Source organism: Hesperophylax consimilis, chromosome 7 (assembly GCF_061612785.1).
Source record: "Hesperophylax consimilis isolate HC1 chromosome 7, BYU_Hcon_1.0, whole genome shotgun sequence".
NCBI lineage: Eukaryota > Metazoa > Arthropoda > Insecta > Trichoptera > Limnephilidae > Hesperophylax > Hesperophylax consimilis.
Window position 1 is genome coordinate 12,979,510 of NC_142842.1, and position 27,992 is coordinate 13,007,501.

Here is a 27,992-nt window from a genome sequence, read left to right on the forward strand (position 1 = left end):
CATCGCAATCAATCCTCTAATGCGACGCCCGCTTACGGTGTACGGGGATAGCCGCTGATAGATCACGTGTGCGTCAGCAACGTAGATAGGATTAAAAAATAAAACTAAATGCATTATTCTACTACCATGCAACATTGCAAATCCACACAAATAATATTATAAATAATATAGCACCATTTAAAAACAATAGAAATATTAGACAAACATCAATTCTCCCAACTCCAAAATAACAATGGGGGCAGTTCAATTACAAATATTTTTTAATTCAATATCCGAAAAGTTACACATAAATAAACAAATAAATATAATAACTAATAAGCTTAGCTTAATTATGGGGGTACACCTGCCACCTCGCAACAGGCATGGTTTATAAAAAAAATGTATTTGTATATTACATCAAAACATAATTTTGTTTTTATGTATTATATTATGTAAAATGACTAGTGGATCCCCCGCAAAGCTTCGCTCTTGCTAATGTATTTGTCAGGTGCCTCTGACTTCGTCCACCATTCACCACTATATACCACAATGTTACTGTTAAAAACTACACTACGTCGACTTTAATTTCACTATGTATCTCATTACGGTGCAGAGATATTGCGTTAAGAATTCCTCGGGCGTACCCGGAAACATTACGGAGAATTAATATTACAAGTGCATATTTCATTGACAAAAGAACCAGACTCAAAGTATTTGGGTTCCATTGCACCAAACTCTGATGTTACAATATTACACAAACTACTTTGCAGTATTCGGGAACATCTTTTTCTTTGACTTATTTTGAAGGTAACTAACTACTAACCATCACGCCGTTTCCCCGCAGGGGTAGGCAGAGAGGACGGACCGCCAAACAACTCGGTCTTGGCACACACTCCTTGCCTCATTCACATTCATACATCGTCTCATACATACTCTTCTATTATTCTGACTCTTGACATGGCCCGACTCGAGTATCATACCATCAATGTAATATATCATTGATATTACTAATAAATATTAAAAAAATATTTCATTTAGATTTATTGGTATTATCTTCTCAATGATATTTTGTAGTAGTTTTTCAATGGGTGCTTTTCACATTAATTCGCTATATAAAGTTATAGAAAGATCAATAATTATTGAAATACCTTTTGAAAGTTTTTGGCTATTGGTATGACGGTCAAACATTATGTAACGTTAAAGAATTGTGCAAGTTTGGATTGCCAGGGCAGTGCCCGATTATTGTTTTGTTGAGAGTTTTTCGGGTGGCTGCCCTGCGATCAGTGGGACGAGCGGGCAAAAAATAACGCGGGTAGGTAGATCGGGAACAATACGGGAGAGGACGATTCCGCGGTGCGCGTGGCGTTTTGCGAGAAAAAATGGATATTGAAAATAATGAAAAAGATCACGCGGATACCAAGAACCGATCCTTCGGAGTCTTTCCGTGTAAATTAACAAAACATAAAAGAGACGACGGTTCGAGTGTGGTTGTTCGGTGAGATTGAAATGTTGAAGGATACAGCCTTTCCATGTAGACTAACCAAACATAAAACAAACGTTTTGACTCCTGTGTGAGATCGGCCTGTTCTTTGTTCGAGTGTTGTTGTTTGGTGAGATTAAAATATACAATCAGTTATTTGGATTAAAAGTTTGGTGTTTTGAAGAGTAATTCCTTGGAGACTACACTGGATTACCAAGCATGCTGTCGGGGTGACGCAAAGATGGAGCATCATTGTCCCGTTAAACGTTCAATGGATGCTGATTAATTGAGGATGGCCTCGCGCACTCCTTCCCACGAATCTCCGACCGGAGCTAACTCATACGGATTTCGCGGAGACCTGTCGTCCTGCTCACCGCTGGCGGACTCTCCAAACACCTTCAGACATGACAACATGATCAAGGTTCTTCAATGCTTTTACACATTCCGCCTCCTTGCCTTAACCCCCCATCATAGCCCTGGTGATTGACAAGGGTCCATGCTCATCAGACGTGACAATTATCATTGGTAAACATGGGATATTATAATATGTTTTTTTTTTTTTTTTTTTTTATTTATTTATAATGTATTACAAAAAACATGGTAAGTAACACATTATTCCCAATGAGTTGAGATAAAACTCATTACGGGAAGTACAGACACATAAAATACATTTTACAAGGATATTACACTTTTAAAAAAATACAACATATTGAAAAGGAAAAGAAAAATAAATAAAAAAGGAAAAATACATTGTTAAGAATAGAGATTTTAGAAATACTGAGAGACATCTATACACATGAAACATAGTAAACCAACATATGAAAGCGAGCGAAAATTCACTGGTTTAAAAACATTTTCAGGAAATAATCTTTAAGCGTTTTAACTAATATTTTTTTGTTAGTTACTGATTGCTTTATTTCATTAGGTAATGCATTGTATTGTCTATATGCAATATATTGTAATGAGTTAATACCAAATTTTGTTGTGTGGGTAGACGATGCTAGGTGTATTAGATTTTGGGACCGTGTTTTGTGCTGGTGTATGTCTGAATTAAATGCTGGTTTGATGTTAGTGTGTGAGGATCTATGTATGATTTGTAATATTGTACAAGTGATATTGTATTTAGGTAGAACCGTAAAAGGAAGTATGTTTGTCTTTAAATATATATCTTTGATATGTATATCCCACGGTAGACGGTAGATATTCCTTATTGCTCGATTTTGAATCACTTGTATTTCTGATATTTGTTTTTTAGTAATAGTGCCCCAGATACTAACTAAATAACTCAGATGGGAGTGAATCATCGCATAGTATGTGGCCCTTAGTAGAGATGTAGAGAGAAGACCTTGGAGTCGGTACAGTACGCCGGTTATTGGGGATATTTTAGATTTCACATGCTCAACATGGGAATTCCACGAAAGTTTAGAGTCTATTAATAGCCCTAAATATTTCGTGACTTCTATATTTTGGAGCTTCTCAGTTCCAAGTGTGATATTCATTGGCACATAATCCTTATTGCCGAAAGTTAGGTAGTGCGTTTTTTTTATATTGAGGCTCAATTTATTAATACGCAGCCAATTAGCTAGAATTGAGACATCTACATTCATTTGAGACTCCAGGTCACTCAGGCTTGTACTGTGATAATAGATTACAGTGTCATCCGCATAAAGTTGGAGGTTTCCAGAGATACCACATTTAGTTATGTCATTGACATATAGCAAGAAAAGCAGAGGCCCAAGAATTGATCCCTGTGGCACTCCACATGTGATTTTACCTAAGCCACTCGAGACACCTTTGACTTCAACAAGACAAAATCTATCATCTAAGTAGCTTCGGAGGAGATTTAGGGGCTTCCCAACAATTCCCAAATATTCCAATTTCTTTAAGAGTATTTCATGATCGACCGTATCAAAGGCTTTTTTGAGATCTATAAATATGGCTGCCACATATTCACCCTGGTCTATATACTGTTGAAGGTTGGAGATAAAATCAAAGGCGGCACATTGAGTACTAGAATTTTTCCGAAAGCCATATTGTTGTGGTGTAAGGATATTATTCGCAGATATGTATTTTAGGAGTCTATCTTTGATTATGGTCTCAAATACTTTTGAAAAAACCGATAGAAGTGATATAGGACGGTAGTTAGAGATACATGTTTTACAGTCTCCTTTGTGTATAGGTATTATCTTCGCTAACTTTAATTCATTTGGAAACTTTCCCGAGGACAGTGACCAATTAAAAAGTTCTGTAAGGTGACCCGCTAATTCTTCTTTACAAGTCTTAAGAACTGATGGTGTTACTCCATCGAGTCCCGGTGCTGCTTAGCTCAGCTTAGTTTTAGAGATGATCCTCAGTACCTCATCTTTGTTTGTCCTAGCCATGTACAAGGATTGGCAAGCCTTCGGTTCCACAAAAACGGTATTACAGTCATCCGGGAATGACGGAATGGTAGCTGCTAGCTTTTTTCCTATTGAGAGAAAAAACTCATTAAATGCGGATGCTATTTGGCTCGGATCCTTAATTACGCAGTCATTTACCACGAGGGATTCTATTTCGTTAGTTGGTTTATGTGTTCGGTTTGATAGAATAGAGTTTATGATTTTCCAGGTTTTAGTGGGGTTATTTTGGTTTTGTTGAAAGCTGTTCGCATAATATTTGTGTTTTAGATTTCGCCTATAATTAGTAATGGTATTTCTCAATCTCTTTTTAAGTGTTACAAGAGTAAGATTACCAGGGTCTTGTTTCCACTGCTTGTGAATCTGGTTTCGTTCTTTGATTAATGTATTTAATTTGGAATCAAACCACGGAGTATTCAGTTGTACCCGACTTCTTAATCCTGTTTTTGGTGTAGTTGTACCTGATTCTATTGCCTTTTTAATGTGATAATTGAAACTTTTAAAAGGGTCTTCTGAGTTGCTTAAGTTGATCGTGAAATTGTTATCAAGAAGATAGGATTTTACTGACATACTGTTGATGATAGGTCTCGTAATCCGGGATTTGGTTCTATTATTAAAACATTTTTTTAAGTTGTTCTTATAATCAACAATAAGTATATTATGGTCACTAAGTGGATCATCAATATTCGATATAGTAGTCTGAATGTTTTGCCTATTTGATAAGATGTGATCTATTAAGGTGCAGCTTGTATCAGTGACTCTCGTGGGAAATGTTTTGTTATGTATTGAAAAATTGTAAGATTGTAAGATGTTGCAAAAATTTAATGAAGAATGTGTGGATATGGATATGTCAATGTTAAAGTCTCCGAATATTAATGTATCTTGTCTACTTTCGTTCAGTATTTTTTCTAGATGTATTAGAAAATCCTGCATATTTGTGTTGGGTTTTCGATAGATAGCATAGATGTTAACTGGTTTCCTATCACTGCTACTAAGCGTTATACCTAAAAAGGAATTTTCATTTGAGAAATTTTCAATAATTGCACACTTCATAGTATCAATCACATATATTGCTACGCCGCCTCCTCCTTCGTTGGGGCGAGAAGAAAAAACACTTTTGTAACCATTCAGGGAGTAAAACTTTTCCTCTCCAATCTTAAGCCACGTTTCCGTAATGACGAGCACGTGTACAATGTACCGCGAACTTCTTACTTTTTCTTCGATCTCATCAAACTTATTACGGATGCTTCTCGCGTTCATATACATTATTCGTAGACAGTTCGTCACGGGATTATAATTCTCGATGGTGAGGCACTTATGCTCATGTATGTTACACTCCATAATCTATAGTTGCAAGGTCGTTCTTGAGTGCAGCGATGTAGGCCGGGCAGTTGTCCCTATCTCCAGTTGAGTGATCAGCAGGCTTACCAAATCTGGTGCATGTCGCGCAAACTGGTTTGATGGTGGAATTTGGGCAGGACTCACCAGTATGATTCTGTTGAGCACAATGTCCACATGTGGGTTTGGTATCTCTGCAATACTTGTATGAGTGACCAATCATGTAGCATTTGGTGCAGACAGTAAGGCCAATAAAATCTCGGACGCGGCAAATAGTCCAGCTTATAAATACTTTCTCTTGCTCGACTAGAAATTTACGTACGGTAGCGGGTACTGCGTAGATACGGTGACAAGCGTTACCTGTGCGAGCACCAGCCAGGTGACTTAGTTTACAGCCTGCAATAGTTTCTTCAATGTCTTCAACGTTGGGAATACCAGTGAGAGCCATCCTTAAAAAATCTTCGTCGGTCAGGTCCCGGGGAACATTAAAGAATATCAGTCTCGGTAGACGCTTTGACGGTAGTCGGGCCTTCAGTTTGCTCGAGTTGTCGAAGCAAGGTGCATTTAATAGCTTTTGTTGTTCGCCCGTGGTTGCCGTATTGATCAGGATGCCTTTATTTCTTATTTTTTTTATTCCCGTGACCCGAACGCCTAGTTCAGATGGCCGAATTGTATCTTCAATCATTTTTTTCGTACCGTCACTGTCCTTTGTGGCGTCCGCATCCGTTGGAAAGATGCAAACGGCAGGTCTTGGTGGTCCGACGCGATGTCCTTGTTGAGTGATTGGTGGGGGTTGGTGAGCATCATATGGCTGTTTTCGGGCGATGTCAGCAAAAGAGAGGGTAGCCTCCGTTGCCACTGCCACTCTCCGCATTACAGGCCCGAGATCAGACTCTAACACCCGTTGTTCCCAATTTTTCGAACGATCATTCTCAGCCTTCAATCAGCTAAGCGATTTACTCAGTAACGCTCGATTTGCCTTTTTCCAAACAACTTAACCGTTAAAAAACTTAAATGGTCCGCCCACTTTCATAGACAATAAAATGACGTCAAAGTAAAAACTTTCAAAGTTAAATTAATATTGAAAAATTAATAATTGTATTTAAATTAATGCATATAAGTTGTTTTACATACTATTTTACATAAACGGATATTTATATATACATATATATAATTTTTTTTAAGCAATCGTGTGTAATATGCTAAAAATAAAGTGTTAGCTTGACTTTAATGTCACAGTGCTTGGCGCCGCGAATGTTTTGCTTCACTTGACGTTTACTACTTGCTTTCTACTCGCGCTCCGTTTGACAACAAACAATGGAAAACAAACCGAAACGATCCAAGAATTTCACCCAAAACGAAAAAATGAAATTAGTAGAGTTGATAACGTCGTCGCGGATAATTTTATCCAAAACTACTGGTGGCCCCAACTATGGTTTGACGGCAAAGTTGAAGGAAGACGCGTGGAACCAAATTTTGATAGAAATTAACAGTGGCAGTTCATCTCAAAGGTACGTTATATATCCCATTTTATATTGTGTCTTCTTCAAATTCAAATGTAATTAACAATCTGATGATATTGATTTTCATTTTATTTCATTTTGGACGCAGATGGTTTGGGTACATAGAAAGGAGTGCGAGTTGAATATATTTTGACGCGAATGTGAATGGTAGAAGTCCGGGACGCCCGAGGAAGACATGGCACGATCAAGTAAACCAGATAATTGAGTCAAGCCATATCAAGAGTCAATATAACAGAATAGTATGTATGAGACGATCTATGAATGTAAAAGAGGCAAGCAGTGTGTGCCAAGACCGAATTGTTTGGCGGTCCTTCATCTCTGCCCAACCTTGCGGAAACGGTGTGATGGTTAGTTAGAATTGCTAATTGATTTCTCGTGATGCAATATCAGTAATGTTTTATACCATTGTAGGTCCCTCGTAGCTCTCAAAAAGGCGTGGGACAACATAAAACGAGATGCCCGAATGCAGAGGGCAAGCATTCGTAGCCAGGTATTTGGAACGGGGGGAGGGCCCACCAAAGCCACAGAAGACCCATTGCTGCTAAAGGTTGAAGCAGCAATTGGGTTAAGTTCTTCCGGGCTGGAAAACTCGTAAGTTTAAATATTTTAATTATTAATGCCCTTTTAGGGGCCTTTACATTTATAGTAAATAACATAGTATGATACATAACTGAAGTGCCTCGGTAACAATCTTTGTATTTATTTGTAATAAATTGAAGACATACACTGACTCGGTATAATTATTTCCCTCCGTTGGTATTCTGAGCATCGCGGAACATATGTATAGTAAGTTGAGTCCCAAAATTTCTGTACTGAAATAAATCCTGACTTCTAACATTACATAGTGGAATCTGAAAGCTGAAATGATTGTAGTTATTTTTTGTTATCAAGTTTAATTTGTAGAACTCCATTTTATTTTTTCTTTCATATACTCAACCATACTGTTATACATATTTTGGATTTAGCAGTAACTTTGTGGTTTGAAAAATTTGATTAAAACTAAACAATTAATTTGTTATTGCAATTAATTCGTGGTTATAAATAAAATGATTGTTTTATTTTCATATTATTATACAATTTGCAAAAAAAAAACACTTTATTTATAAACAAGTTCTGATGTGTAATTATTATAACGATAGCTGCTTCGTCCTCTGAAGGCTGAAGTCAAACTATTTGCTAGTTTAAACTTAGAAGCGTTGTAGTTCAATAAAATATCTGGAATGTACATCTGCATGACTTGTTCATATTATATGATTTTGGTCTGAAATCCTTCATTTTATTTTAAAAGGTTTGACTCGAATGCTCCTGCTGTCCAAGAGAATAGTGCCTGTAGTCAACAGGAACAGGCATCTACTAGCAGTAATTGGGAGGAAGAAATGCAGCCAACAGCGGCACAAAGTCAACAGGAGGAATCAACAGGGAGCGTGGAATGGACATTGGTAATTTTTTTATTTAATTTATCCTGACGTCTCACTAATCTTATAAGTCGCATTAAAGGATATTGTTAGTTAAATATGATTTAAGATTTTCACGGCCAAAAGTATTTTTGTTATTTGTTTTTGGGGTATTATGCCGTGTTGCGCTAACTCCTTCTTTAGCCAACGTTTCGGACAGCATTGCAGTGTCCATCATCAGGGCAGATGTGTTATTGTATAATAACAACACATCTTATAATAACACATCTGCCCTGATGATGGACACTGCAATGCTGTCTGAAACGTTGGCTAAAGAAGGAGTTAGCGCAACACGGCATAATACCCCAAAAACAAATAACAAAAAATATTGTTAGTTGTATTTGAAACAACTAAATCCATATAATATATTAATTACTTTATTCTTATAAACAGTAAAGTAGTTCTCATCCTTTACAAGAATGTTATTTTATTACATGGTCTTTTCAAAGGTTGGTTCACCATATAAAATAAAATATTTGTTGTTGGTTATAAAACGAATTACGTTGATATTCTCCTCATGTTTTTCAGAATGAAAATCCAACTTCACTTCCTGAAACTCCAGTGATCTCAGTACCAACTTTCCCACCTTCAGTTCCCAGGAAGGGATTTAAGAGGCGAATTTGTTTAAAAAAAACGGTGAAGGACTCACTCCTTAGTGACCTTCAAAGAGTCGCAACCGCTAAACTCGAAACGGAAGGAACAAAGAGAAAGGATATGAGAGACCTGGAGATAAAGAAGAAGCAGGCTATAGTTTCCCAGGCTGATCTTCAAACGGAAATCCTTCAATTGCAAAAGGTCGAGACAGTTATGCAATCTAAAATTCAACTGGAAATCCTTCATCAGCAAATGGTGGCGAAAGCTGCCCAGTCAGAAGTAACATTGCAAACCCTTAATGAGGAGAGGATGGCGAAGGCTGCCCAGGCAGAAGTAACATTGCGGATCCTCAACGAGGAGAGGGCCGCGAAGGCTGCCCTATCAGATATTCAACTCGATATTCTGAGGTTGGAGAGGAAAGCCAAGGAGGCCATTTTAAAAAAATTACAAAGTGGTAATTGTTTTGTTTTTAATATTTTTATTTAAATCTTCACCAATCTTAACATCGTCTCAATTATACAACTCTATTCTAAAACAATTTTACTCATAATAAAAAAGAAGATAATATTTATTATAAAATAGTGCTCATACATACATATTATTTGCAATAATGTCTCTATTTAAATGTGCAATATTTCCCGCATTGTTAAATTCTGCCACATTGTTGTGAATATCGTCAACGTCATGGATCAAATCTTCTGGGAGTTCCTCCCCACGATTAATGCATATGTTATGCAGAACTCCACATGCCACTATGACTGCCATTGTGGTGTTGAGGTTCAATCGAAGGCCATTTGATAAGACAGGAAATCTTCTTTTCCATAAACCGTACTGCCTTTCTACAACATTTCTTGTTTTGATGTGTATTTGGTTGTAATTTTGTTGGACGGGTGTTTCCGGATTCCTGTATGGGGTCAGAAGATACGTCTGAAATAAAACATTAATACGTTTGTAATATTTTCTTTTTCAGAATGTCCTTAACATGAAGTAAATCAAGTGGAGCACCTGTGAGAAGAATGATGCACATTTGCCTGTATCGTTCAATTATATTATTATCGTCCTGCATAATTTTCCAAATAATGTTATTAAAACTATTCAAAAACTGAACACAGTATTTTTAATGTTGTGTGTTAAATACCTTTAATGGATATCCGCTGTCTCCTACGAGTGCACCATTTGGATACTGGCCTGTCTCAAACATTGCTTTGGCTCGACAACCTTGGAAGATGAGCGAGTCGTGCGTAGCTCCTGGCCATCTGACTACTATGTCCCTGATTCTCATTCTAGCATCTGATATTGTTTGAACATTTAAAGAGAAGTATCCCTTTCGATTTCGGAACGTTTCAGCTTCTGGCCCACCTTTTGGAGAGAGCAGATGGTTAACACAATACATACTTAATTGATGCTGTTGAGAAAAACAACAAACACACGTCATGTATGCAACACTTACCAGGGGATTGTATCTTGATGTGAGTGCAATCAATTGCACCTATTACATTGGGGAATCTAGCCACTTGATAAAATTCCCTCTTGACGACATTCACCTCCTGTCCTCTTGGCAATTGTATGTGAAGAGGTCTCAAACTTGCCAAGGCTTGAGACACCTTTTTTACAATTTTACTGGTGGCAGACGGACTTATTTTGAAAAAATCTCCGTTTGTAATGTGGAAACTACCGGTTGCATAAAAGCGTAATGCTATAAGCAATTGATTGCATGGCAAAATGGGGCAGTTTCTGAAAATCAATAAGCAAAGTATAATAACATTAAATTGAATCTAATTAAGAGGTAAAGTACAAAATATTTCGCATATTGATTGCAAAAATGACAATTGTATAAGTAAAAACCTACCTTTCACTTGAATACGTTAGATTTCCTTCAACTTGATTTAAAACATATAAAAAACAAGCTTTTGACATACGAAAACGGTTGAAGAAATCTTTGTCATTCAATATTTGAATAAAATCGACATCTACATCTTGTCGCCGCCTGTGCAACCCGATATTATCGTCAATTAGTTCCGCCCATTCAGCAATATCTATTATATCTAAAATATCTTCTTCATCGCTGTCCATATTAATAAAAAATAAAATTTAAACTGACAAGTGCACGAATGTTGATGACAGCAAAATGACGTTTTTTTTTCACTCTTTTGACACTTTTTATAACTAGTCATTTACTGAGGCATGCTTAATCCAGTAAATTAGGTCCCTTAAGTTAGTTGATCACTCAGTGGTCACTTTTGCGTTGGGAAGAGCTTAGTTGTGCATTTAAGCCAAAATTTCGGCTCATCAGTTGATAAGTAGGATTGGGAACAACGGCCGTAATTGTATGATTTTTCGCTCAAGGTGCCTTTTTTCCCTCTTCTCGTGGCGTATTTTTATTTCTGCCATTCTAAGTTGTGCTGTAACTGTAGCTAAATCCGCACGCATCGTCTCTCGCTCCAACAACAGCTGAGATACGGATCTGAAAACTTCCGATACGTTTCTAGCGATCCTCAGCTGCTGGTCTTTTGAGACCTTAGATTGCTTCTCTGCTAACACAAGTTGAAGAGCTGTCAAATGTGCTTGGGTTTCATTGAGCACATCTACTCCTGAAGCGCAAGGATATTCCGCTTCGGTGACGTCCGAGCCTTTGGATGACGTAACCGAGCTGTTTTCATCCGCATCCTCAATCGTGACGCACTTTCCTCCTATATCCTCTGGACTAGGAGACATCATGGTGCTTATGTGTCGTTTTTTAGGACGATTCATTATTAAACACTACTTTATAAGGACACATAAAAAAAAAAACAATGTTTGAAACAGAGTATTAGTTCTGTTCAGCTTTGCGCCTGAAAATTCGTAGGTGGGCAATCGGTCTAGCTCTATGTAAATCAAAACAAAAGTCGCCGTATCGAGTTTTTATATCACGATTTTTTTTATATTTGCACTAATTGAGCACAAATAACTTTAAACAGTTTATCACTATGAATGTATCTACGAAATCCACTATCGGTTTTACCGAAAAGTTTCTGTTTTATTCACGAAATTATCGGATATGTTTTTTTGTAGGTTCTGGATAATTTTATTTAAAAGAAAAAATACACAAATGTATACTAAAAAGTATTTTGCGAGATGAGAGTAATCTCTTTCGACGCACAATTGTCACTTTGAAAGGATTTAATACACAGAATTTAGATAGTTTCGATGGTAAACAAGGGGTATGACAAATTCACAACACAAACGCAACCAATAGGAGCCCTGAAAGGTGAGCTCATAATTAAAGCGGCCAATCCGCGCACTTTATCCGTTGTACACAACACTTTGGTTTGGGATGCAGTGAATTTTATAGTTTATATTATTAAAAAAACAATGGTAAAATGTTAAAAAGTCACTGGAGAACACTACCACGTGTTAAACTTTCGTTGTTTTTAACGACGATTACGTTTTATCTTCCGTCGGATTTATTATAAAGTTGTTTACTATTATTAACGATAGCTTGACAGAGCACGACGCTTCGCTTCGTAGGTACGATTTTATATCTATATATTTTGCTTGAAAAACGTTTGGATAAACCATTACAATGGATAATTTGGTTGCTTCACATGAACGAATTATCATTTTGGCAGTTGTTTGCCACATCTCTATTCAGGAACAATATGACAAGCTTTGGAAAACTGTGAGAAAAGTCAGTGGTTAATTTTCAGAAAATTGTCAAAGAGTTATCTTAATTATTAACTCGAGACGTGAGTATGTTTTAGTTATATTTGTATAAAACAGAAAATACGGTGGGGAAATTTCCTGAAGATTTAGGCAACACATCACCAAGAAAAATGTCTCATCCTCGATGGCTATGTTTGCTCCGAATTCTTTATGTTTCAATGGAAGCTCCTACAGAAAATCTTATCATTTTATTTTAAAGTTTACACTCCGACTTGGTTCAGCATTAAAACTCAATCCACTTGTAAAAATGGAGCACGTCACCAGTGGCAGTTAATCTCAGCATAGATAACACTAGATATATGACAGCTGAACCAAAAACAAAAATAATTGATCCTGTCATGAAAAGAAACAGCTACTTCGCACACTACGATAATTTGTTACTAAGAAGGGTCAGTTAACAAACTCCTTTTGAAGATTTAAGTTTAGTTTTTAATTAATTTTAGTTTTTCTCTATTATGTGAGGTAAAGGATGACTTCCAAACATATTTTAACCTTTTCTATGCGTCATAAATTTGTATCACTTCGTTCACACGCGGGGCTATTTATTTATTATCTAATTTATGACTTTAAACAATAATCACGCATGGATTTTAAAATTTGTTTTAAAAAATACGTCGCTTATGTCTTGAATTATCTTTTCAAGTATAAATAAACAATCCGAACGTCAATGGGACTTGATAAAAATTCGAAGTATATATTCGTGATGTAACTGATAATGTAACGGGCGGCCATGTTAATATTTCAAGGATAACAATACACATGCTTTTACATACCGGAGTAGGGCTCTTCAACTGTGGTGCGATGTAAGTGGTTGATTTATGGGTGCGATGTCGCGTTTGACTGGATACATGAAATATTGACACACTTAAAAAGGTTCATATAATAAAAAATAACTACACTTAAATTTACAAAAATAATGAAATAATTTTTCTGTTATTATGTCACCGTAAATATGTATCACTTAATATATTTTTTTATCGTGATAAATTTTGAAACAGTTCTCAACGCATAACGGCACATTGCACTCTAAGCACATAAATTTAGTAAGTTTTCTGACTTTGGGCTTCAGTGTTGAAGTGGCACAGACACGACACCTTCGACGAGGGTTTGTGTTTTTTGCTGAAGGGGGAACTTTAATGGGCATGTGTTTGGAAACAATTTTCGATGATAAATGCATCGGGTAATCTCTTGATGTTGTGGGACGTAAAATACTCGGCAAAGTTTTGTGATATTTCTCTAGTAATTGCTCAATCACAGCCATTTGGAAATCAGCCAAACTGACTTTTTTTGATGTTACAGTTTGGTATATTATGTGAGCATTTAATAAATACAAATCAATTATATGAAATGCAACTTTCCTGTACCATTTGAGTGACTTCCTCATACAACTTAAGTTGCTTAGCATCATATCAGCTTTGTCTACTAGACCCATGTTCTTGTTATAGTCTAGAACACATTGTGGTTTTAAAATGGGCTCTCCTGTCGATCTATTTATTTTTCCCGATGGTCCAACAGAACCATCGTGAAGAGTGGTCAGCATGTGGATTTCACGCCTATCGTGCCATTTCAAAGCTAACAACGGTGATTGGTGCTTTGATTGGATTTCCCCTTTCTTCAATTTAACAAAAGGTGCCATGCCTTTCCTGTTTTTCCGAACAGTGCCACAAGCATTAGTTTTTTTTTCGTGTAAATATTTAAATAAATTTGGACTAGTGTACCAGTTGTCGCACCACAAATTATGACCCTTTCCGAAATAATCTGACAAAAGGGTGGTTACAACGCCTCCCGAAATACCAATACCTTGAGTATCATTTTTTTCTGTATCAGAACCAACATAAATTATAAAATCGAGAATGAAACCCGTCATGACGTCACACATCACAAACATTTTTATTCCAAATCGGTGACGTTTAGATGGAATGTATTGCTTGAATAATAGACGGCCTTTGAAAACGATGATGCTTTTTTCAATACATAGATTTTCATGGGGCATCATAGTTGATTTAAAAATCTTTCGTGTGTGGTCAACAAGAACACGTATTTTATGCAGTCTATCAGTAGGCGTTTGAATATTACTATCACTAAAGTGGAGCATCTGTAATATTATCTGATAACGGTCTCTGGGCATTGTCTTTCCAAATATTGGTGAAAAGATTATGGGGTTCGTACTCCAATGTTCCTCGATAGTTAAGTGTTTGTTCCTAGTCATGGCAAATGTTAACGCAATAAAAACGTACATTTCTGAGACTGTTGTATCAACCCATTTTGTAACTCTCGATTTTGCTGTAAAATCCATCGTCCTAATTTTATATTGATAAAATTGATTTGTTTCATCAACAATTTTTGTCATAATTTCTGTATTCAAAAAATGTTCAAAAAACATAAGTTCGGGCGTGTCTTCAGTTAACCTGGTATCTGGATTGATACCTGATGCGAAATCGTCGAATTCATAAATAATGGGTACGAAAGGGCCGGCAGTCCACAGATTTTCAACCACTTCTTCTCCTTCTTCAATGTTCATTTCGGGTTCAGAATCATGGCTTTCATGTATTTCAGCAGCTTCGCAATTATTATCGACGTCACTGTCACTAATTTCAAAATCTGAATCTATTTCTAAAGTAGCACCAAATATTTCTTCGTCATTAAGACCACGACCCGACATTTTGTATTTTGGCAATAAAAATACTTTCAAAAATTGATAAAAAGTCAAACTTGTACAACTTTACACTTGATTTTTCACTAAAAAAAAGTTTTAACCACGTATCTTTATTTGAAAATAATCTAACACTGACGAAATTTTATATTTCTTCAATAGTTTGAATGAATGTATGTAACTGAACTTATTTTAAAATATGATAAATCAGATGAATGTACACTGTAATTAAAATAGTTCATATCCACGAAAAAGCAAACAATAATTCGATAAGACAATGTAATCTACACGGCGAGCGTCTCTGTTTGAGAATCTTATAAAATGCGCCTGCGCAATAACGTGTGTAAAGACGCGGGAAGAATTCAAACTGATTCATTTTTCGCTCTGAGTTGGAAGATCCCTTCAAATCTTTGTATCGATGATTAGGATACGTATTGTGGATAAATATCGTAAGATGTCAGTAGTGTAAAGATGTGAGATTTTTTAGGAGTATAAGTTTTACCGTGCTAAAGCATGTTTCATACCCATAACGCCGAAGAAACTTTGCGTCGCACAGATGTGCCACCCGCGTACAGGGCATGTACAGTGCGTCGCAGGCGTGCGTCTCCCGCAGGGATAGGGTTAAAAAAATTAGGTGATATTATGTTTCCATTTAACACCCTTTTATCACTATCACACAGATCAATACTGGAAAAAAAAATTCCCACACAGTCGTGACACACCATAAACATATAAAAAAAAAAATATATATATATAAGGTTAAAAGAATCGAGTGTAATATATGACCTTAACTCATGAGGAAAATTAAGTTAAGGAAAAAATAAATAAATCATCCTTACCATTAGTATTGAGCCTGTGTTTGATTTGTGCAGTGTTGTAAACCTGGAGCAGGTCGTTTCCCCCAAATTCCACGTCTCCCAGCACCACGCAGTGCTCGAAGAAGTCAATGGGGAAGGTGAGAAGCGATCCGAGCCTTCCGGCATTCTGTGGGTCAAACCATTCATTGCAATAGCCCTGGTATTTCAACTGCTTAAATGTACTATTATTAACTCTTTGCACGCGGCCGTATCAACTGTTGTTACGGCAAAAAGTCTATACTCACACGCGGCTGTATCAACAGTTGATACGGAAAATAATTTTTGTCAACGGATGGCGTTAGTACTAGTATGTCATTCATAACTTTTCATAACTAAAAATGATAAGTGATCATGGTGTCCCACTTGTGTCTATCAACGCAGTGGCCTAAGTACACACACGCCGAGTGAATGGCGGGACCACATTCAAAAGATACGGTACGTCTTTGTATGAAATTTTATGTTTTTGTTTTTATAAACATTTAAGAGTGTTGACACACGAGGATTTGTTTTCATATTGTGGAGAATAATCTGTTTATATAGTCGAATAAATCATGCCAGAATGCTATAATTTGACATATAATTGCGTGCATAGGTATTTGAAAATATGTACCGCGTACGAGTATAGATAAAACGGAGCAAATTAACGCGTTCAAAAGGTTAATTGGTTTGTTTGGCTGCACAATTTTGCAGTAGATTATTCAGATTTCCTCTGTATAGATAGATGCAGCTTATTACAATTTAGTCAAATTCACTTCACCTTTATCTTGGAGACAGTGTCAGATATTATCAAATAAATCCAACACTGTTGATGAAAATTTTCATGAATAATATTGGACGTTTATGGTATCTAGACATATTTTGATACAGTATTAGTGCAAGCATGCAAATAGAGAATATGCATTGTGATCGTGCTGTTTCAGTTCATTTGGCAGTTGTGTATCATGGTATTTTAATGAGGCTCCGGAGTGGAGGTGAAGATGGAGTTGAAGAGCTGCAATGTTTATGAAAAGAGCCAAAAGCGGCTCGCGTGCCGTGGTCTGCCGACCCCTGGACTAGGTCAAGGATTACATTGCATTCATTGGTCCCTCCAGCAATTTCTGATTGAAATCGGAAACCAAAGCTAAATGTGTCAAAAACATCATTATATTTAATTGGTGGATGACATTCCACAGCACGGTATCGAGGTGCTTCCAATTGATTTGTCCACTGCGAGACATTTTTGCATTTATATTTATGTAGATATTTTATATTGTCTCCATCATTGCTATACTTACTCCATCCAATTATAATTTTCTCTGCCAGCTCATTTTTAACATTAGCTTCACACTTAGAAGGCCCTTGAGGAAAAAATTTAAAAAAATATATATATATAAGAGATCTGAAGAGATCAATAAGAACCAACCTGTTGGGCCTTGGCCCTGTGCTTGAGTCGCCGGGCCCTGAGGGGCGCGGGTTGGCCGGCGGCAGGTGGAGCCACGGCCGCCGCCAGCCAGTGGCCGGTGAGCTCTGGCGCGGCTGCGTAGATGCGCAGGCTGCCATCCTCACACAGCAGGATCAGCGTGGTCTTGTTGTCGCCGGCAGCCGAGTGACGCACGGCCACCATGTCGGTTATCTTCGCCTTGGCTGGCACCACCTGGAACATAACACCATGTTACTTTATTAAAGATAATGAGTCCAAATGAAAAGTATCACTTATGTAACTGACGTAGACGACAGTCGCACCTAACCTCACAAGATTCTGCTTTCAGTCTGTAATTGTATCTATGAATCCCGACCAAGCCAGTTGCAACATTTCTTCTTTCTGTTTTGATAACCGCATATTATTTAAAATCACTCAAATCTTTCCAAAGTTCAACATTGGAAATAAATTGGCTATAGATAGGTTAAAGAGGTGTTTCAACTGTAAAACATCATTTCTACTGTAAATTGTTAGTTATATTAAAAAAGTGTAACTTTCAATGCAAATTGTCACTTGAGTAACTGTGCTGTAAAGTGCCACATCCACTGTACCTTGATCTCCTGCAGCAGGATGCCCTGCGGACTGAGCATGATGACAACGGGGTTATTGGAGGCCTGCAGCACGGCGGTGACGAGGCCTGGGTGGCCGGGCACCTCCTGCCACTGGCAGAGTGCCTGTGCTCCCTTGCTGCGACCCTCCTTGCCCCCTCCAGAGCCCCCGCCTGCACCAGAGTTGCTCAGCGTGATCTGGGTCACTTCTGAAAATAAAATTAATCATTTTTCATATTAAGTGAAACCCATCCTTTGAGACCTACCATTCTTTGAATTTGTTCCTAAATGAAGGGGGCATAATTTCTCAAGCATTGAAAAAAAAGAAAAATCAAAATTTTTCTAATAGTTTTGCCTGCCAGATTTGCCTCGAGTCCCATTAGAGAAGAGATGAATATTAATGTTCACCAGGGTTGTCACTGGTTGTTCCCATAACTCTTCTTCCCATCAAAGCAATATATCGCTGCTTTTGGGGACGGAATCAAGGTACCGTCGCACAGCGGATAGAAAAGGATTGGAATTCCGGAATGGCGACTTACCGTTTTTTACTTCTTCCGCTTTTGTTAATTGCGCTGGTTCAAATACTATTCACTGTCACAGCCACAAACTCGCAAGCTCAATGGCTTTTAATGTCGACACGGTCGACAAGGAACTCCGTAATCAAACACAGGTTGATAGGATGACTTTTGAAATTCAACTGAACTATACACACATTGTAGTCAGCGTAAGGAGGTAGGAATTAGGTAGGTGGACAATAGTTTGGATGCCTAAATCAAAAGGAAACATATAAAGTGTAACAATGCTAGGTACCAACAGTTGCCATAAGTGAATTGGAGTTCCTTCATCCTCATCACATTTCCTACAGGTATCAGTGCCTTACATTCAGATTGGTGTTAATTCAACTAATTCCAGGGGTCCAGATTAGTTATATAATAAATGTTGTTATTTAACAATAAATAAAAAAAAATAGAGTCCTTGCAAGAGCTATGGAGGAGTAACCATCATACCAGGGCGGGTAAGCGGTGGATAACCTTCAGTTCCAATCATTCTACTAGGACACTGCTATTCTTGATGGCGCGATCATGATCATAAGACTTACTCTTGAGTGTATCCTCCACAGAGGTTAGCGGGGCCATGAAGCTCTTGCCCTGGGCGTAAGAGAAGAAGATCATCTTCAGGGTGTGGGAATAGTAAATAGACACCCCTCCTCCTCCCACTTGACCGGCAACATCCTAAAATCATTTTATAAATAAATTGACTGCATTGAAAAATAATGTCAGAAACATAAAAAAATAATGCCAAATAACTTTTAAAACAACAAAAATGTCAAATAAACATCATAGATGTTAATAACACTATAACGTCAATAAATTTTTATTCAACATTTTTCACGTTACTGAAAAAAAATGTCGAAAAACATCAGATAATGTCAAATAACATTGTATGTCAAATAAAGTCAAAATGTCAAATAACATCAAAAATGTTGAATTACTCATAAAGAATAATTAAGTTGACAGAAAACACTGAAATAGAAAAGATCTACACTCTCTCTCTTCCTTGGTGTGAGGAGAGAACCTTTGAACCTCCATTCCACCACTGGGATGTACCTTGATGTCATTGTGCAGCACCTCCACCGTGTTGGTGATGTAGAAGGGTCCGTTGACAGCGTGCGAGTCCTCGTTCATGGCCTGCCAGTAGATGTGACCAGTGCTGCCCATACACAGCATGAAGGTGCCGGCCTCCTGGGAGACGAAGGTCAAATCGCGAACCTGGACATGCAACAACAACACAATTATTAACAATATTTTGTAGAAAGTAATATTAAATTGTGAACTGTTTTAAACGAGGCTCAATCTCAATCTCGTTCATTCATTGCTGAAGAATATTACCGATTTGATTCCATAGAAAAAATAGAAGAAGTTGTGGACTGAGTCATTGAGTTGAAGCGTCCTTTACTTAATCTTCTTCATGACACTAATTACGTGGCACAATGTTAAAAGGATGATCTCACCTTCCCACTGGGCACCAGGAAGTGGTACTCCGGCAGTGAGGAGTCCTTAGCCAGGTCGTAGATCTTGACGAAATCTGCGGTGACCAGAGCCAGCTGGGTCTGGTTGCCAGGCAGCCAGATGCTGCGGATGATGAAATTTCCGGGATCCAGAGCTGGCTGCATCACCAGCCTCTCGTACACTGAGCCTGTGAAACAAGATACATAGATTTAAAATCATGCACAATTAATTATGACAACTCGTGCTGTATTCACCTTCAGAATGTGGCACCGTTCGGGTTTACTTACACGGTAACGAAATAAAAAATTGTCCGTTCGATAAGCGAAAAATAAAAAGTTGTCTCACCGCCTCCCGTGAAAGTGATGACATGGCAGTCCCTTAGTCCGCACACGGCCAGCAGGTCCTCGTTCCAAGGGCTGGCGCTCAGTGACAGAACGGTGAAGGGGATGGGCGCAGATGTCAGCCTTGTCAGGGTGAGCTTCCGCTTCGAGGAGTCGGCCTGCTTCAGCAGCTGGGATAGCTGCAGGATCGTTATCTTGCCTGAGGAATAAGATGAAAACAGAGATAATGGAAACAACCGAAGATAGCATAGAAGTTTGCGTACTGCCACTGAGCCACAGAACTATTTTGGCGCTCAATGGAGAAATTTCACTTCGAGGAGTTGGTCTGCTTCAACAACCGGGAGAGCTGCGGGATCGCTATCTCGAAATATTTGAATAAGTACTACTAAGTGGAAAATGTCGGTTTTGCAAAGATGGCGGAAGAAAATTGGAGCAATAAAACTGATAACAAAAAAAATAAACTTTATATTCCTAAACCCACATGAATGCCATTTACGAATTCAATCAGGAATTACACTGCACTCCTGATAATGTGCAGATATGCAGACCAGCGCATGTTATCCATATATATACAGCATAAAACAGAAAAAACTAAATGCCATTCTCATCTCCGCAGTGATAAAAGAATAGACACGCACAGAACTGCGCTATACAAATGTTACGTCATTATTGTAATTAGATTAAGTGTTATTTTTCTTCACATTTCTTCAATGTTCTGTTTTGTCATGGAACCGTTTGCAGTTATGTACAATCTACCCTGATAGTTTTAAATCCACGGGATGTAAAAAACCATTTTTCGATTCAACAAATTAATTACCTTTTTCATGCGACACAGCCAAGTGCTGTCGCCGGCCGTGCGGCAGCGCCATGCAGCACATGGCGACACGGCGGACCATGTGTGCGCTGATCAGCTGGCGGATGGCCTGTCCTTGTTCACCAGTGTACGACATGCGCACATTCTCAAACGCGCCCTCTTGCGAACCTGAAATAAACAAACAAAGTTACCTTCAGTAGTCAAGAACCAAAGTATAATACCAAATCAAGTCACTAAAATATGAAAATAAACATTGCGCAAAGACATAAAATTTACCGAGAGTAGGCACCATGAGCTGGTCAGTGACGTGGAACTTGACGTCACCAGCGTGCAGCGTGGCGAGGCCACGGCGGGCACGAGCATGGCGCCCCACTGGTGAGTGGCGCTCGCAGGAGGCCACCACGGGACCATGCAAGGCGCCCAGCAACTTCTGCAAGCCCGATGTGCACGCTGTCCACTCGGCCGACTCCCACACGGAGGCGTCGATGGCTGCAAACAACACAACATCAATCAGTGCATGTTTATAATACAGGTAACCCCCGCTCATCGCAACCCCGGTGAGTGCGGATTCGTTATAACATGGTATTTTAAACAACACTTGTCCGGCTTCGCCACATTCCAGGAATCCTCATAATGTGTGGTTGCACGAGTGAGCTATCTTTCTTTTTCGTTCACTCATATAATGCATATGTACACTATACGTAAATTCACGAGCGCGAGTGAGACAAAATATGTAACGCTGGTACGCCGGTGCCTTGTACATTTGGGTCAATCGGTTATCCTTCATCTTCAACTTCATGAAGGGCGTTTGAAAAAGGTTGTTCAGAGAAATTGGTGATCAAATAAATTACGAAAATAATGTTCAAAATATCATTGTAGATATTAGTCTAATAGCCAATTCCGGAGCAATAGAAGGTGTTCATGTAGATGATATTCAGAAATCACACGGCGAACCCTTAACTAATGAAGAGATGCAGGAAATGAACCGCCATACTGTGTCACAAGAAAATGACGTCTCGACACCTGTTCCCGTGCGAAAAATAAGTGTTAAAATCAAAAAAGCCCCTTTCTCTTCACAATCAGTGCATGCAGTTAGAAGAAAATGAAAAAGATTATGAGCGAGTGAGTGCTGTAAAGCGTGTTTGTAATGGATTATTTGACGGTTATAGAAAAATTTTACAAAATAAACGTGGAAAGGCAAAACAAGGAAATCTAGATTATTTTTGGAAAAGCGGAAAAATAAATAAATATTGAATTATATTTTGTACGACATTGTTATTAAGTTTATTTTTAAAATAAAACGTCTTTTAGAATAATAATTTTTTTAAATCCTCCATTGATTGCGGAATTCGATCTCCCGCAATCAACGGGGGTTACCTGTATATATAGTTCCATAACAAAACAGAAAATTGAAGAAAAGTGAAGAGGAACAGACTAGTAACCAAATCCAACCTGGGTTAGTTAACCTAACTTAAACTAATATAACTAACTTACCATCAACCCTTACGCAGGGGTAGGCAGAGAGGATGGACCACCAAACAACTGTCTTAGCATACACTCCTTGCTCCATTCACATTCATTCATACCCTTTTATTATTCTGACTCATTTTAGTGTGTTCTGTTTTGTAAGAGTTCTGTTTTATCTACATAGTTAACTTTTTTTTTTAAATTTGCAACTAGTGAGTGCATCTACTTAGCAAAGGACTAATAGATTAACTTATAAAGTTATCTGAGTGTGGTTACCTTTATTAATAGATTAATGACATTTCGAGGCTCTTAGTTTGTAACTGCTTCATTCGCAGGTTTGACAATTATAAAAAAATAAACCATGCCGATAAGAAACTGAATGGCTTGCGCCGAGTGATCGCCTTTCAAACGGTTACCGAGCGACTCGTGGCATATGAATAGCTATGATAGAATTCAGTCACCGGGCGCTTCCCAAGAGTTTTTAAACTAAACTCGAGGAGAACAGAAAATCCGCGCCACAGAATAGCCGCCGATCTTTGTAAGCTCACGACAAACTGCGTGGTTCCTTAACCATGCGGTTCAACCGCCCTGTGTGAATAAACACTAACGTATTATTTTCAAGCGGCTTAAAACAAAATTCAATGGAACCCTTGTTTGGCCTGTGTAAAAAATAAATCTATTGGTTACAGTTCTCAAGCTCTTTTAATCACTTCACACATTGGTTGTGTACACAAACTATGTACACATCAGTTTGAGTGCGTTACCTTGAAGATTGGACGCGTATGCAGGCCTCCTGACCTGCGGTGGCTCCCCCGAGTCCCGGAGCGGGCTGGAGGGACGACGCCGCAGCAGAGAGGGTGGCGGCTGCGTCTCTGACTGTTCGCCAGCGCGCCGCGAAAGCGACAAGGAATGTGAGGAACTGCGCTTCACCAGCGCTTGGCAGCTGGAAAACAAATACAATGTTATTACCGCTTGTTTGAATACTGCTATCCGGGACATCTTGTGCCCTTGGAACAATAAGGTTCTATCTGACATCATCTTTTTGCATCAAGTTAATTATCTAAAATTATGTGCAACTTCTATGTAAGTTTGCAGGTTTATGCAAAACAGTTCTATTTAAAATACTACATATTTATTTTTTAGAACAACAGGGTTCTATTTGCAATTAAAGTGAAACTTAGTTTTACACATTCAAAAATAAAATTTAAACAAATTTTAAACAGAGCAACAAGGTTCTATCCGTTGGCATCAAATGGCCAATCAGTGACATTTTGACAATATAAAATTTGAAGGGTGGATACCGTGGATACTCATCCACGGTAAATGCTGATTCTTGAATTCACTATACCTTGAGTCCTCCTTGGCGCCGCAGTCGCAGAAGAAATTCCCATACTTGGCATAAGTGACATCGTGCTGGCGGTGGCAGACGAGCGCACATACGGTGCATACGCCCACACCGTCAACCATTTTGCATGTGTGGCAGTGATACCAGTGCTGGTTCATGAACTCGCGCGCCGTCGTTGTGAACGTGCACAGCTTCAGGTGGAGCATGGAGTCTTCGTCCTGGAACCAAACAAAACGGTCAAAAATCATCAGAGAGTGTTTCAAAGACGATGTAGTCATTCCTGGCCAAATCACATATGTAATAGCCTACAACACACTAGAGCCACTAGCGGAAATTGTCCTGAATGCAACTATTAAAATCAATGGCATTTACCACTCTCAACTTGGACGAGCTGCATTTTTTCACCTTGCTCACTCGTGTATCCATTATCTAAATTTATCTTGATAAAATAATTTTTGTTAAGTGTAATATAATAGTAGTTGGATTAATTTGTATAGAACCGTTTATGTGAAAAATCACTCATAATAAACCACCTTATCAATTATGATAACTTTTCTTCAAGCTATAACTATAACATAACGGGTAAATTAAATTCTTACTTTCTTATTTCTGTTTTCTTATTTTATATACATTCAAATGGAAAATTATATGTACCATGAATTTTGTTAATTTTTCAAGTTTTTTGTAACTATTATTTAGATACTAAAAAAACTTCAGTTTTCACTGTATTATGCAGTAAATCTTGTATCATGTAAAAGCCCATCAGGGCGTTTAAATTAATATATAAATAAAGATGTGTGCTTTCATTAAAAAAATAATACTGTGAACATAACCTGCTGACAAACTGCTTTAGCAGTTTAGCGGGGGTTTATATTGAAGAATTATTTTTTTTTGTGCTAAAAATGAAGTCGTAGATTACTTGCTACAACGAGTGGCAAGTGGGGAAATATAATAAAATGTAATGTAATAAATACAAAATACTATAAATTCATAAATAATGAAACGCTAAAATCAAATACATATAATCAACAAATTGATTATTATCTCAGCTATATGTTTACTTTACACTACAGTTTAAATATGTTATTTATAAAAAAAAATCTTACTGAGTCATCGGCGCTCGTATCGTCCTCATCCTGTTGGTCATCAGCCCAGTCGGCGTCAGGTGCAGGGTCGCCGGGCGACTCCCAGGCAGGCAGGCCTCCGCAGGCAGGTTCTGCCCCGCTGCCGCTACTAGTCCCGTGGGCCCCCGTGGCATGCAGAGCGTCGGCTGCGTACGCCAGTAGGTGGCAGGCAGCCTCTAGTTGGGCACGGAGTTGAGTATCGCCGCCGCCCATCTCCAGGTAGTCGAGCTGGCCAGGGGAACTGAGAGTTTGCACGCTGGAAGAAGAAAATGAATTAGTCATTGATTTTATGAACAGGCTATGTTATGAGAAGTGCTTGCCTCACGTTATGTTAGTTTGGCAACTCACCAGGTGTTGAGCCAGCGCAGGGCCGCAGGCAGCAGCTGGCAGTGGCCACGGCCAGAGTGTGCATCGGCCAGGCGCGCAGCCTCGCGCAGAAGACGTGGCAATGGCAGACCTGTGTGATCTGCCTTCAATGCCTCAGGGGCCAGGGTGATGAGCGCCGACAGGAGTGACATGCTTGCCTTCTCGTCACTGATAAACACAACAATAAGTTGTTAATTCATTTATGGACTGTGAATATATTAGAGGGCCTAGCAGGGTAATATAGATAACATATTATGTGCATTATGTACTTAAATTAAAACTGTAATGGAACAGTAGTAGGGAGTATATTTCCTCAAATGAGATAAAAAAAAATATTTATATATTGTAAACTTTATCTAAATACAGAAAAAAACTCATTATTACATTAAAAAAAAACGGTAATAATAAGTAATATTGGTAGGAAAAGCTAAGCTGTCGACGATTGTTTACCGATGTTCCAAGCAAGATCAACCGACCATCGATAAATAAATTAATATTGGAAGAACAAAAACACACTACATTGTCAACACTGATGCTTTAATTTTTCCTGTCAAAATTATATGTATTCGTTTTACAAAGGTGACCAATGATCGGTAACTATTACACAAAATATTCTAAATAACTAATAAAAACCGTTCAAATCTGTCAGCTTTGAGCAAAGACTGAAATATCTGTGCCAAATTTTAGCTGCCATTTTTTTGGCTTACAGACAAGCTTACTTAGGGAGCCAACGGTCTCGGTATACTAACAACATTTCAGTTGACTACCGTCAAATGTAATTTTCACGCTCGCAAATGTTGAATAATAACCAATATTCAAGACTTTTATCCTTTTTTGGTAGTACAAAACATTTAGTTCACTTGCCCATATAAAAGATATGCATTGAGACTCGATTTCTGAGGGACCGTTTCACTGTAGAGTTGAACTCCTTTAATATAAACCCTGATAATTCGAAAAAATGCATAATTTGATACTAAAAAAATTTGTAGGAAAAGTATTTTCCTACAAATTTTTTAAAAATTAGAAATTTGTTAATTCATAATTCAATAATATATTTATGTTTATTTCATCACCTTTCAAAAACAGTTTTCAGTTTCCGGATATTTTACATTTATTTAGAGTTTATTACAAAGCAGAAATACTCCAGACATTCTGACAGAATATGCCGAGGCCTTAGGAGTTAACGAGGTTCTACTGTTCACATTACACAGTAATCAACTTACCAATGAAGAATCATGTGCTTTGTCAAGTTGGACAACAGCGTGGCGTTATCGTTGTTATTTGGCGTCTCCGACAGCAGCGCTATGGCGACGCTCTCCTTGCTGTCACTGCCTCCACCGGACCAGCTGCAGCTCTCTGCGGAAACCAAACACTATTAACATTGACCAATTACGGTGGTATCTTATTAATCATTAAGGCACCTGCAGTATTCAGTGGCTGTCTGAGTTCGCCTCCGGTAATCCAGTACTATCTTCAGTAATCAAACACAGAATCGGAGAGTTTCAAAACAAAGCAGATCATAATGGTTAGTAGCATCGCGGATTCAATAATTCCCCTGTTAGCCCAGTCTTCCATCATTGCACAAGTAACATTTGATGAAAGCAACTTGATGGTGGTATTAGGAGTTTTGCAAATATTGTTGTTCTTAACCAGTAAACGTTTTTTTTAAATGTGAATACTGCACAAGAGTCCCAACTGCTCCCAACCATCTGAAGCCAATGAGACCATGGAATCCCATCATTGTGGTATGTTGTGAGCTGAAGGTAGTGGGGAGGGGAAGGAGATGTAAAAGGAGTTGGGGAAGTAACTGGCTATTCAAATCTGGTCACCAAAGATGGCTAAAGCCATTTCAAGTTTCATGTTTCAATTCTGAATGGTGGTCTTACACCAGGGCGATATTGAGAGTATCTTCCACTCTGGAACGAGCCGCAAGTATTCTACATAATTATTATTTTAAAGCAATAAATAAATTAAAAAATAAAACAACTTGATCAAATTAAATTTGCTTGCGAACGCCGGGATTTGTACCCGCAACCCACGGCTTACTAGTCGGGAGGCTTACCCCTCGACCACTGAGGCCTGTGTTCGACGTTTGTTTTTCTTTTTAAGGAAATAAAAATATGCCAATAATAAATGAGCATAAAACACTCGATTTGTGGAGAGTCAGCAAAATCTTCAAACAAGGATCAAATTGTATAATAATTGGATAATTTGCATAGTGCTGTTTTTGTTAAAAATCATCTGAGGCGCGCTGTACAAATATGACCTCCTAGGCTGTATCTAATTAAATAGGTTTAAATATATTTACACAGGTTTATACTTAGAAATTATCAATAGTTATTCACATTTAGTTATTTACAATTTCGCGAACTGTAAAGGTGAAAGTTTTCAGACTTTTTAAAAATTTATTTCTTTATTCATAATATAAGTTTTTGTGTATAGTTTTTTACATGCTTTTCCATTACCACACTACGCACATGCCCATATTGTGGATATGATTTCTTGAAAAGATGAGTTTTAAGTTTCAAGTGTACAGTGGAACC

General features: G+C 38.1%; 2 protein-coding genes across 3 annotated transcripts in view; one reads left to right on the forward strand and one right to left on the reverse strand.

Moving 5' to 3' along the window:
• Nucleotides 1-27,992, reverse strand: part of poe (E3 ubiquitin-protein ligase-like protein poe) — a 133,893-nt gene that overhangs the window by 59,264 nt on the left and 46,637 nt on the right. For both annotated transcript variants that reach the window (XM_089633226.1, XM_089633227.1), the window contains exons 29-42: nt 26,673-26,805; nt 25,432-25,617; nt 25,066-25,339; nt 23,963-24,177; nt 23,379-23,557; nt 21,424-21,636; nt 21,151-21,315; nt 20,338-20,532; nt 19,995-20,179; nt 19,591-19,752; nt 19,083-19,215; nt 17,987-18,192; nt 17,379-17,609; nt 15,959-16,103 (exon numbers count right to left, since the gene is read on the reverse strand). In XM_089633226.1, coding sequence (XP_089489352.1) covers nt 15,959-16,103; nt 17,379-17,609; nt 17,987-18,192; nt 19,083-19,215; nt 19,591-19,752; nt 19,995-20,179; nt 20,338-20,532; nt 21,151-21,315; nt 21,424-21,636; nt 23,379-23,557; nt 23,963-24,177; nt 25,066-25,339; nt 25,432-25,617; nt 26,673-26,805 — 2,622 coding nt within the window. The remainder of the gene's footprint in view (nt 1-15,958; nt 16,104-17,378; nt 17,610-17,986; nt 18,193-19,082; nt 19,216-19,590; nt 19,753-19,994; nt 20,180-20,337; nt 20,533-21,150; nt 21,316-21,423; nt 21,637-23,378; nt 23,558-23,962; nt 24,178-25,065; nt 25,340-25,431; nt 25,618-26,672; nt 26,806-27,992) is intronic.
• LOC149422334 (uncharacterized) lies at nt 6,092-9,870 on the forward strand. Its single transcript, XM_089633228.1, has 5 exons — nt 6,092-6,704; nt 7,128-7,307; nt 8,005-8,155; nt 8,699-9,218; nt 9,735-9,870. The coding sequence occupies exons 1-5, from the start codon at nt 6,511-6,513 to the stop codon at nt 9,743-9,745; spliced, it is 1,056 nt and encodes a 351-aa protein (XP_089489354.1). The 5' UTR covers nt 6,092-6,510; the 3' UTR covers nt 9,746-9,870.

Excerpts from the sequence above, each read along its gene's own strand:
- LOC149422334 (XM_089633228.1), top strand. The coding sequence starts at position 6,511 with ATGGAAAACAAACCGAAACGATCCAAGAATTTCACCCAAAACGAAAAA. Across the intron at positions 6,705-7,127 it reads AGTGGCAGTTCATCTCAAAG|GTCCCTCGTAGCTCTCAAAA; the intron begins GTACGTTATATA and ends ATACCATTGTAG. Across the intron at positions 8,156-8,698 it reads GGAGCGTGGAATGGACATTG|AATGAAAATCCAACTTCACT; the intron begins GTAATTTTTTTA and ends CATGTTTTTCAG.